The 12,276-nt window shown below is 40.3% G+C and overlaps 1 protein-coding gene across 6 annotated transcripts in view; it reads left to right on the top strand.

The window, feature by feature from the left end:
• Positions 1-12,276, top strand: part of tenm4 (teneurin transmembrane protein 4) — a 159,084-nt gene that overhangs the window by 84,307 nt on the left and 62,501 nt on the right. For all 6 annotated transcript variants that reach the window (XM_044354107.1, XM_044354105.1, XM_044354104.1 and 3 more), the window contains 5 exons: positions 287-451; positions 2,486-2,700; positions 3,907-4,117; positions 10,122-10,223; positions 10,918-11,112. In XM_044354107.1, the coding sequence (XP_044210042.1) occupies positions 287-451; positions 2,486-2,700; positions 3,907-4,117; positions 10,122-10,223; positions 10,918-11,112 (888 nt within the window). The remainder of the gene's footprint in view (positions 1-286; positions 452-2,485; positions 2,701-3,906; positions 4,118-10,121; positions 10,224-10,917; positions 11,113-12,276) is intronic.

Genomic DNA, 12,276 nt, shown 5'->3' with positions numbered 1-12,276 from the left:
TCAGGATAGCATTCATCTTCTGATCTTACTGCTCAGCACTTTTGAAAAAATGCCATTAACCATTAAACCTTGTATTGTTCTTTATTCTTTGAATCTTCTTCCTGTTCCTCCATCTCACATCTGTCACCTTTGGAAAATAATCAGAAAAACAATCCACTCGGCAATAGTTCCTTTGAAGCTTTGGGGGCCAGTTGGGATTTAATTTACAGAGTAAATTGTTTTGCTTGGATAAAATGCATTTTCGAGTGAGGTTAACATAAATAATGTTTTATGTTTCATCTTTCAGCCATGCATCTTTTTGGATTAAACTGGCACCTGCAACCCATGCAGAGACAGATGTATCAGCTGTCAGAAGACAATACAAGTGGCCTACCTTTTCCTACTGACATGAGCTTGCCACCACTAGGCAACACAGGCTTGGAAATACCTGATCGCAAGGGAAAAGATGACAGTAAGTGCAATTTCTATGAGGATAATGTATTTTTATTTATTGATATTATCAGTTAAATGCAGCAAAAAAAAAAAAAATCAGGATAATCTGAGTGACTGTCAGTTGATTGTTGTACACTGTTGCGTCCACATCAGAAAAGAACAACATTGCACAAAAGAAAAGTTTTTCAAATCTTAAAGTTTACAGATGACATTTTGGAGCTCAAGCAAGTTTGTAATTATTTTGTCGTCCAGTTTCACATTGTGATCGCTCGTCTCCATGGTATGCAAAGGGATCTGCATTGTAATCCTATGAAAGTTGTTGTAAGTGGGAAAGTGTTATTTGTTCCTGGAGGGAGAAAATGGGACAGCTTAAGGGACTGAGTATCCAGGGGCTGGAGGGGGATTAGCCACTCTCTCCCCTTCAGAACGGATGTGATCCTTTCATCTCCTAGCCTGGGCTGCCTTTCCTGGCAGCCAAAGAAAGCATGTGCTCACCCCACGGTACCAACTGCTTGACTCGAGGAAAGTTTGCTCTGTTCCATTCATGAACAAATGGGCCAAGATTTAACAATGTGATTTGCTACTGGCAGACTACAATAGGTAGAAGACGGGGTCATTACCATATAGATGAATCCAGGAGTTGTCTTTTCCATTTAAAAGACAGCAGAAAGTGTGTTTAGCTAACAACAAGCATGACTGCTGCTAAGCTTAGACCCTACATGGCAGCTGTTGCTGATAGGAAATCAATACCCATAGTTTTCTAAATAAGTCTCAATCTGCGGTCCTGTCACCAGTAACAATGATGAGACTTTTTTTAATCAAGGTGGTGCAGATGTGCACAATGCTGAAATTCACTTTTGTTCCCTCCTTCAAAGTCTTGTCTTTTCATCAAAGCATAATTTCGTAGTTTAGCTTGCAGAACAGCAATCATTTATTTAACCATGAGGCCCATTATCACTGGTCTCAGCTTATGATTTATTTAAACAGGCTGATGAGTACACCATTAATGCGCTGCATAAATACACACACACACACACACACCCCAACATGTGGAAAATGAGCCTGTGTATTGTAAAATTATGTAAAGCCAAGATCTGGGAGACAGGGAGTGTGGCTTGTCTACTCTGATAACACCCATTGCCACTGATGGACTTTTGAGAAGACTGCCATCTGCCATGCCACGTGTAACCTAAAGCCGTGTCTGCCACCAAGTCCTGAGGGTAGTGTGTATGGACGTCTGCTTTAGTAGACATGGCTACTGAAATTAGCTCATCTACATGGGCAAACAGATGTTGCCATTTCCACTGAGTCCAATATAAGGTGTATTATCAAGCATATGGACGATTTTTGGCAGTCGATGTGCTTGTACAGGCATCAGAGATCCTTCTCTACGATAATTCTAATTTTCACTTTATTACTTTTACTTCAATTATAACTGTGTTTTATCACAATATTCAAGCCGTTGTATTTTTTAAAAGTATTTTGGTACCATTTGCACACCATATGCCCAATCTTTTAAATCATATTTTCAGAACATTTCATCACTATTTACTTTAATGAACAATCTTTATGAAATATGTTAAAATCATTAAAAAAAACAACAAACTTACCTTTGTAGCCAGCAACATCAATAAAATTTGCATAGTATGATCCCTGGTTTAATGATAGAATGCTTTGAAATAATTAATGCTACCTGGTATTGAACCATATTTCATCATTTAATTTTAAACCAGATTTTTTTTTATTTTGCCATTTCAGCACAATCAGCAACAAACTTTTGACATGACTAGAATTTTGTTCAAGGACGAGACTGCTGCTCTATCGCCATATTTTTACTTTTGTGCTCTCTTTCCTCCACTGGAATTGGGACTGGAATCTCTGGCAATGGTCAAAGGGGTCATTCATTATATTTTTTCTCTAGCTGTCAGGGATGTGATTGAATATCTATGATATGGTCAGACTATCAAGCTTCAGCAGACTGACTCCCTTTGCCCTCCACATGCTGGATTAATGGTGTGATCTCTTTGACCGATTTACTTTGTGTGCAATGCAGGCAAATTGGACAGCTTGTTCCCAGATGACAGCTATATAGATATGGGAGAGATTGACGTGGGGCGCAAGGTCGCTCAGCAAATTCCTCCGGGTATCTTCTGGAGGTCCCAGGTCTTCATTGATCATCCCATGTACCTGAAGTTTAATGTGTCCCTGAGCAAAGATGCCTTAGTGGGAATCTATGGAAGAAGAGGCCTACCTCCATCACACACACAGGTGGGAAATGGGAATGTCATCCATTAATTTAGTTACTATCTACAATACTATTAATAATATTATACTACACTACTATAATATCTATTGTATTTTTTTGTGCTTATTAGTTGTATGAAGCAGAGTTAAGTGTGAAATCAACATTTTTGCGAGGGCTTTAATTTTGCATATTTCAATATTTTCTGTAACAAATCAGTGTCTGTGATACAAATGTCTTATTTTTGCATTTTGCTACAGACAATAGAAAATAGTAAATGTGAAGCAATTTGCAATCATGTCAGCATAGTATAAGGATTCAGCTTCTTTTTCCATTCTTCCTCTGCCACAGAATATAAATTGGGATATTGTTTTAAAAAATCTATCCAACCATGTAGGAGCGTGTCGTGAATTCAAACCAATTCATAAATCTTTCTATTGTATTATGAATCACTTGCTTCGTTACAGAAAGGATTTATGGCAAATGTCTTTCGGGTTCAATATCATCAGTGAATCACACAAAGATTCAGGGCTCAGGGGCCAAGAAAGGGAGATTTTTCTTTACACTAATTTCCCATCTATGTGCAGCACAGAATCAGATATATCATGTTATTAATCATATCTGACTGCTTGGTTCACAGAGTTTAGATCTCTCTGTAATTGTAACTGTGGTTCGACAAATTGTTCATGGCATGATTTTTGTTTGCATTAATGTCCAATGTGATTTATTTTCCAGTCAAAAGATCATGTTTGTCTCTTTCCTCCATTTTTACTTCAAAGAAAATAATCTAGAGTGGAGTTTTCGAGCTGTGACTGATTACACATAGAGTGGCAGATGAGTCGAGATTCCCTTCCTTATGTAGATGAAAATGAAACGCTGTCTCATTGGTATTCATTGAGTCACTACTGATATGAAGCAAGTCATTGCAGATGTTATTTGGTAAACACTAACTTTTAATTTTATTTTTTTTCCCCCCAGCGTCCCTTTTTTCACTTTAATAGTTTTAAACAAGACTTTTATATAAGATATGTCGACTATGAAATTATCACAGCCCATCCAGCCACGATGTGCCAAGATTTACTCAAACTCCTCTGTAAGGATGTTATTCATGCAGACCAAATGATGCTCTGCTATAAAGAGGGCTGAAAGCACTCAAGTCTCATGTGTCACTCTAATGGCGTGTCTGCGGTTCATCCATCAGTCTTTCTCACTTTCTGTGTGTTTGTCTGCAGTTTGACTTTGTAGAGCTTTTGGATGGGCGGCGGCTCCTGGCCCAGGACATCCATGGTCTGGAGGGGCCTGTGGCTATGCAGCGGAGCCTGGAACCCATCACCACACACTACACAGGCTTTATCCAATACATGGACTCGGGCATCTGGCACCTGGCCATTTACAATGACGGAAAAGAAACTGAAACTGTCTCCTTCCTCACCACCACCATAGGTGAGTGCCCTGGGCATGACCTGCTGCTGAAACCTGTAATAGCAATCCATATAATCCCTATAATACCAACCAGCAGCACTCCACAGCAAACAGCCCAGACTTTGGGTTTTAGGCAGAGACAGCTTTTGGCAGATTTCAATAGCTGAAGAAAGTGCAGGTTAATCAAGGTGAAGTTGAATATTACAAAAATCAGGACATCAGTGCTATCCTGCCATGCCCCTGAGTAGGGCATTGAGAGATCATAATATCCTCATTAGCCTGAGTGTCTTCTGAGCGAATCAGGGGTCCAGCTTCTGGGATCCATTTGCATACAATTCAAAGTATGATTGTACCCTCCTGCTAGTGCCATTTTTGATCATGATTTGTTCCAATTTCCATCTACTTTCCATATATCAAAGTAGGGAAGATATTTCTCTCCTCTGACTAACTCTGTGTGGCACACTGCTGTGTTTCAGACATAAGTCCTTCTTTGTGGAGGTGATTTTGTTTTGTACGCTCCCCTTTGTTCTCCCTAAAGTGCCTTTGATTAGCACTGCTGTATCAAGCAAGGTGTGAGAGGGCCCGAGGTGTCGACTTTCACAGGGATGGCAGCTGGGAGCTGTTCTCACATGCTCTTTAATTAAAAGCTCCTGGGCCAGAGTCCATCTGTGACAGGGGCTGTGCCAGGCAGCAGATCGATGAGAGGCTGTCCTCAACACCAATGTAACATCAAGTGGAGACAGGCAAGAGATGCACTATGCCCCCCCTGCTGTGCCAACAACAGCTGTAATTCAATACTTAATATATGATATGACACAAGGAGGGGGAGTCAGGGCAGTGTGTTTACTTTTGCTTATTTCTTCTTGACAGGGTGTGCATGAAGGCCTCCTGTGGTTTGCAACAGAGAAAACACAACTAGATAGGCTATTCTGTGCAACGGTTAGGGATGGGGATAGGACGGGGTGGGGCAGAGTTAGTCAGAGCTAGAATTCTGTCTCTGTTCATTTGTATCGGAGCTGATCTGCACACAGGAGCTCAGAGGGAGGCAGAGGGGCCCTTTCTAAAATGGGTCACTGCTTAAGTGCCCTTCAGCAGAAATTGAATCTCACCAACTGCCTGAATTGTATTGAGCCGTGGAGGAATGGAGTTGACCTTCAAATAGAGCAGCCCAGGTATAGAAATATATGTGAACAATATCCTGAACTGGCATGCAGAGAGACACACCCAGCATTGTTTATAAGACACCAATAATAAAATAATTTTAGTGTTTCTGTCAGTGTTGGTAGGAAAAATGTCTTATTTTACTATCAAAGAGGCATCTTGTGCTCTTCACGTGTATTATATGAAAGGTGCACATAGCCGTGCCATAATACATCTGGGGGGATGGAGTGTCCCTGTCTTTAATCTGGGCTGCTCCTCATTACTTGGCTCTGGCTCCATGGCAATGTGAAATGTGTCCTACTGAATGTTTTGTATCACAGCCCTCTGGAGCATGAAGCTATTTGTCCCTGCTGCCTGGTGCCAGACATGCTTCAACCCAGACATGGCTTCCTATACAGAGGAGCAGAGTAAAAGGAGGCAAAAACCCAGCACCAATGTCTTACTCTATATCCTGTCTCACTCTGTAGCAGAGGCTGCCTTTGTATACAGCCGCCCATCATTCAAAGGTGCTGAGCATCCTCTGAGAGCATGGAAAGGCGCTGATTAAACCTGCCTACTGCACGCTACTCTGTCCTCACCGACTGGAGAGACTCACACAATAGTTAACTCCCTAGATATGAAGGGTAATGAATTTCAATGAAGCTCTGCTTGAATCCATGATTTATGCGTTGGCCTATGTCGAGTGTGTGGCTAAGAGATATTCATGGCCTCCCTTCCCTGCTCTCAGAGGAAACACAGGCTATAGACATGAGAAGTGCATAGTTTACTAAACTGCATCAGCATTCAGAATGGGAACACTGTAGTTCATTATTAGTCAAACATGTTTGATTTGACAGTTTGTTATTCACCAAAGTAATACCTACGATGGATAAAGATAAGATTATCTTAATCAGACTCGAAAACCTGCCTATAGTGCCGGATAAACAATAAATTACAACCCTGCTTAGATTTCTTCTCCCTATATACTATGAGAATACAAAATTCAAGAAAGGAATCTTTCCTGCATAATTGCACTTCTGGGAGAAATTTCGTATGGCAAGTATGTATACGTACCACACCTCATTTTCCTACTCATCACCCACCACCCCACCCACACACACTGCTGGCTTCCATAGCTTTGAGCAACAAAAAAAAAGCCCAAGCATCCTACTGTAGTTATATGCTCTTGCTGGAATCTATCAAAACCCCACCAAAAAGATGATTTGCCACCACCATGCCGGAGGATAGTCTCCCCTGCATTCCTTCACTAACCCAACATGGCAAAGGCAAGCCTGCAGCACAGAGAACATCAGCAGCATTTCTCTGCTCACTGCCTACTCCTCTCTCCTTTCACTGTTTCTCTGGTCTGCCTCTGTCTCTTTCTCCCTCTCTCTCTTTGTCTTTTCTCTCTGTCTTGCGTTGCATCCTCAGTGATGATTGACTCTCCAGAGTAAAGGGAAGCTGAATCCATGGCTCACATTTCTAGCCCTTTGTAGAGCACAAGAGATTCTTTGTTCAGTAAGTTTCGCCTTAGAGCTTCTGCTGCCTGAAGGCAATGGACAAGATTGAATATTTTTCAGCACCATTTCAGGCTTAATTCAGTGAGCACCATGTTTCAGAATTCTGCTGCTGTCAAGCACCTCAGAGATCAGTGCTCCTCCTTATTTCTAATAAAAACAAGTGTCAACATGGTTGTAGAAACAATTATTTTGGCAATTTATTTGATTTAGTTAGGGGGATTAATAGAGGAGATGATGGAGAGTGTTGTGCATGCTCTGCTGATTGTTTGCATCACAAAATGCCCTCAGTTTGCTAGATAACAAAGAAAGGTACAGTCATTTCAATCAGGAGAGACAAGTGAATGAAGCAAAAAGAATTGTTCATTATGCAGATGATACTGATGATTAAGTGTTGTCACAAGTCTTAGACTCTATAGGGAGATTTTGAATCGAGGGACATCAGTCCTGAGCAGCAGCATGATAAATCCCCCCATGGAGTCCAAACACTGGTGGTGGTGGTGGTGGCTGATGACTTCTGAGTCTGATAAGGCTGATGAGGTTGATGAAGTGATGCACTGATGAATCTGCGAAGACTGGGTGGTGATTGGGAGGTGGTGGAGGTGGTGGTGAACCATGAAAGCACTAAGTCAGAGAGGGAGAAAACATACAAAAAGACAGCAATATATGAGGCTGATGATGAAGGTGTGTCACCGTGCTATTGGTTAGATGTGAACAGGTGACATCTTAATTGATGCCCGGGGGAATGACAGCAAGGAAATTATGAATGAGCATGCGTGAGGGATGGGAAGGACAGATGGTTTGAGCAGTAAAACTACAGACCAGAGAATGCAAAAGATAGTCTTCCTGACTGAACTTTCGCTAAGCTTCATATATCCACACAATAAGCTGCAGAGTCAAGTTAACACTGATCACATCGTATACAGTACATACAATACATAAATATCTTAATGCTGAACACAGCATAACGTACATTGAAAATATACAGGTTTCTCTCCATAAAATAGTACATAGGGAGACTTCAAAAAACAGAAAACAATAAACAGAAGAGACTGGAGCACACTAATTAATTTGCAGCCTTTAATTGTGCAAACAGACTAACGTTTCAACACTACTGTGTCTTCATCAGAGTCAGGGTGGACAAAGACATGTGGCACATAGGGAGAGACTGGCTAAAAAATCCAAAACAATATGATATTCTAGGAACTTCAAATATAAAGAGAGGTTTGAAGCCAACATTTTAATGGCTTATAAGCAGGTATATACTGTAAAGACACTAGGAAACACTCTGTTTTTGCCTGGATGTTGTCATGCCAGCTAAACCATTTCATTACTTCATCAGAGCTAAATCATTTCTGTATCAGAGCTACCTTGTATTCACAATGTAAACTGAATGTTTTACTGTTGACACTAAACACTTAAACACTAACAGCGTGCTTTATTTGCAAGCATTTTTAGATTGTTGTCTCACAAGCTACTCTTTTTTCAATAGTGTGATAAATGACAGCATACCATTATGTCTTACAACTTTTTTGCTGGACTGCCCATGAACCAGCCCTATAACCCTGAATGTCTGCCACTGACTGACTCACTGAGTGATGAAGTTACACTATTGGTCAGCAGGTCCAGTGTTGGAGTTTCCCCATTTTTTCCCTCAGGGGGCATTTTACAGCAGAGCCTGAGCACTGGCGTTAAGTAAGTTTTAAAAACACTTACCAACCAAAGCATCACACGGAGTCTCCGACACTGACAGGAGCACCAACCCACAGATACAAAGAGATGTAATGGATCCGTTTTACCAGCCTGCACGGCGGCTAGCAGCTAATTAGCATGACAAGCATTGTTAGCATAGCCGTGCCATGCTGTTTGTAGTCCATAGACTAATAATATATAGTATAAAAATAAACCGCAGTGTTTGCAGTTTAACAGCACTATGCTGGGCAGGTGACAGGTCTGTTTATGGTGTTTGTGTGCTCTGAAAGACGTCACGGTGCGGATACAAAGTCACACAACTGACAGACTGTTAGCCTAGCATGCTAATCCCACGTAAATATATGGACGAGACCATATGTTTACAGACATCCACAGATAGAAACAGATGAAAGAGCAGGGGGAGTTAACAGATAATTAGAATAGTTATAATTAAAATTAAAATAAGTTCTATTTCAAATCAAACATCCCGAGATATGGGTGGAAGTATTGCAAGTATTGCAACTGCATGCATTTATAAGCTTTTTGTTTGTTTGTTTGTTTTTTGTGACTCAAACGTTGCTTCACCATGTCATGTGATATGCTACTTCAGTACACTTTAACAAATATTACTGGGACCACTACAGAAAATTTGTAGATGAACTTTCAATATCCAGGAATTCACATTATAGACACTACCACTGACTATCCCTGTCACAAATTCGCACATTGACCATACACGGTCCAGCCATATACTAGGTTTTGACTTAGTCTTGTTGTAATAGGTGTTCTGTGTATATGGTGAGGCATCTAACAGCAGTGACTGTGTAGACATTTTGTGGATCAGAAGGACTTATTGGGGTCCATTGGGGTAAAATCACCCAACTAGATTTAGATTAGGTGCCAAGATACCATTTGTATATTCCATTTTGTTTGTACATCCCATATTGTTTCATTTTTTAGACAGAACAAGTTGTTTTCAAAGACCCAATAGATAATATAATAAAAGAACACATTAAATTACAGGAGTAACCATTGGTTTACTTTGAGACAAAAGCACATTTATCATTATATATCTTCACTGCTATATTCACAAACAAGAGGTTAAACCAAAAAGGGAGATGAAAACAGAAAAATAATAATAATGAAAAAAATGTTAATAGATGGGCTGCAAACTGCAGGTAAGTCAGCTTGTTGCATTGTGATGGATAGACAGAACAGGGTAACAAAGTAGTCTGTCTGGTCTAATCTTTGTTCCTGAAAATACATAAGGTAGACTAAAAATCAGACCATAGAAGAAAATATGATATAGTAACATTACCCCTGGCAGTGGGGAAATGCAGGTTCCAGTGTTGCTGACACTTTGAATTGTCTGGTTGCAGTGTGCCATAAAAGCATCAAATTAGGTTTGTCAAATGATGCATGTCACATATCATATGCTTCTGAGAATTTATTTGCCCAGATTAAAACTTGTTTACTCTTTAAGCAAATTCTCTCATTTGGCTGAAACCTTAGTAATTCTCAAAAATGTTGTGCAGTGAAATAGAAAGGTTGATAAGATTGGAGTCTGTGCTTATCACTGTCATTAGGGATAATAATCAACACAGAGAAAGTGAGTGGGAGGAAAATTGTTTTTCAAACCACATTACTCAGAAATGCTCTTGATTGCTCTCTTTCAGATTCTATTGATGACTGTCCCAGTAACTGCTTTGGGAACGGCGATTGTGTGGCTGGAACATGCCACTGCTTTTTAGGATTCAAAGGACCTGACTGTGGGCGAGGTGAGTCATTCCCTCAGTCATCATTTCTTTATTGATCTCATCATTCATATACATAATGTGTAAGGGTTCTGACCAAATTATAGTCACTGTGTCACCGGAACTAAGCATTTTTGATCTTACAGTTACTTTAAAATGTACTTCAGATCTTTCTTATTTAATTAAGCAGTACTACTCCTGATCATTCATTTTCACCTCTGTCTCTCCTAATGGAATATTGTGTTACACATAAAAGAACCTTTGAATGACAGTATAGAGGCAGCTTTAGATTATAGTGCTGGTATTGAGTCATTCTTTCAAACCAAGGATTTTTTTACTAAATTGAAATAACAAAAAATAAGTTTAGGCAATATTTTAAAATTATAGTAGTTTGTTTTGTTTACATCTTTACTGCCATCGTTATCCATGTGGTGATCAGCACCTTATGTGACACTTGTTATTTGACTCTTTTTATTTTCAATACTACCATTGTGAAACTATTAGATATTTGTTGTTTGGTTTTATTAAATTGTTGGTTTTGCATTGCACGCCAAAGTGCAGTAGTTTGTGTGGCTTATTTTACACCGTAAAGGAAACCTTTTAACATTTTGGTCAGAAGCTCATTGTCACATCGAGGCTTTACCGCACACACTATTCTTTGAAGCTATGGTTGGAGGGGTCCATTCAAATGGATGTATGCTGTCTGCTCTTTTCAAAGCTTCCTGTCCAGTGCTATGCAGTGGGAATGGTCAATACCTTAAAGGTCGCTGCATGTGTCACAGCGGCTGGAAGGGCTCCGAGTGTGACGTTCCCACCAACCAATGCATTGACATCACATGCAGTAGCCATGGGACTTGTATCGTGGGAACCTGTATCTGCAACCCAGGCTACAAAGGGGAAAACTGTGAAGAAGGTGATTGTTTTAATAAGTTATGGTAATGCACTCTAAACCTATAAAATCCTATGTTATATGGCTGTTATAACTACCATCTTATATTAATAGCACTTTACATTGTTTAAAGAATACTCATGGTGGAAACAGCCACTAAGCTGGTATGGCTTATTTCACAGTCTGTCTAGTAGTAAAGAAAGGACAGCCTCTATGAAGAGTGCTGTAGCAATAACCCTAGGTGACTTATACTATATAAGTCATGAATGTAAAACATTGCGTTTCTCAAAACAGTCCACTTATTGTCTGAAATTCAGACGCAAAGTCTGATGTTAATCTGTTAGGAGCTCCACATTCATGATGCTGGATGAGGCTTGACCAGATAAGATTGAAGGAGCTATTGTGTTTGTCAGCTCTTGAAGGCTCTCATTTCAAGATGAAAAATGGACCCTGGGACTTTGATAAATGGGGTTTTGTGACATCCATAGGTCCCCATTCTATTTTGGGTGGAGTGTTAGCCATAAGGAGTGGAGGAGAATGTGGACAAGGGCCCTTTAACATTTTTACCTTTCTTCAGTGCGACCTTCAGCCACAATGATTAATTGCCAGGAGAGAGTTTCTTGTCAGTTAGCCTCTGATCTTTGTGCCTTGTGCCCAAACCATCTGCTAAGAGGCGAGAGATCCTGTTTGTCTTACTATAACGGCCTTTATAGTCGTTTATGTCATGGTAAAGGGGAGCTGCCATGGCGCGGCCCGCTGCTCTCAGTGGCCAGACATTGCTCCTGCCTGGCGACCATTTGCCATCTGTGTGTACCATGCAGGTATTGTCGGGTAGAAAGAATCATATTATTGTCCCTTACAAAATGAACATTCATTTAACAACATGTCTAGGGAAGAGATGCTACAGAAACAAGCCTTAATTTTATATTTGCATACTAATCGAGCAGATACAGTGCTGTTAACTACAAAAAAGATGCAGCTGAGGGAAACCAGTGCAAAGCTTCCTCAGTCACAGTGATCTTCAAACAGTCTGTAATCTAGATTTGAGCATGCTGTCTTGCCTAGGAAGTGTAGCTGTTGCCCCAGGCTTTTCCTTACTTTACCCTGTCTTTCCTTTTACATTCTGCTAATGTGAGTTTTGGTTTATGCAGCTTTGAACTTCTCCTCATCATGGCTTTCATTTTGGAG

The sequence above is a fragment of the Thunnus albacares genome, chromosome 6 (assembly GCF_914725855.1).
Source record: "Thunnus albacares chromosome 6, fThuAlb1.1, whole genome shotgun sequence".
Classification (NCBI taxonomy): Eukaryota; Metazoa; Chordata; class Actinopteri; order Scombriformes; family Scombridae; genus Thunnus; species Thunnus albacares.
The sequence above is the reverse complement of the archived record's forward strand: the minus strand, read 5'-3'. Positions and strand labels throughout refer to the sequence as shown.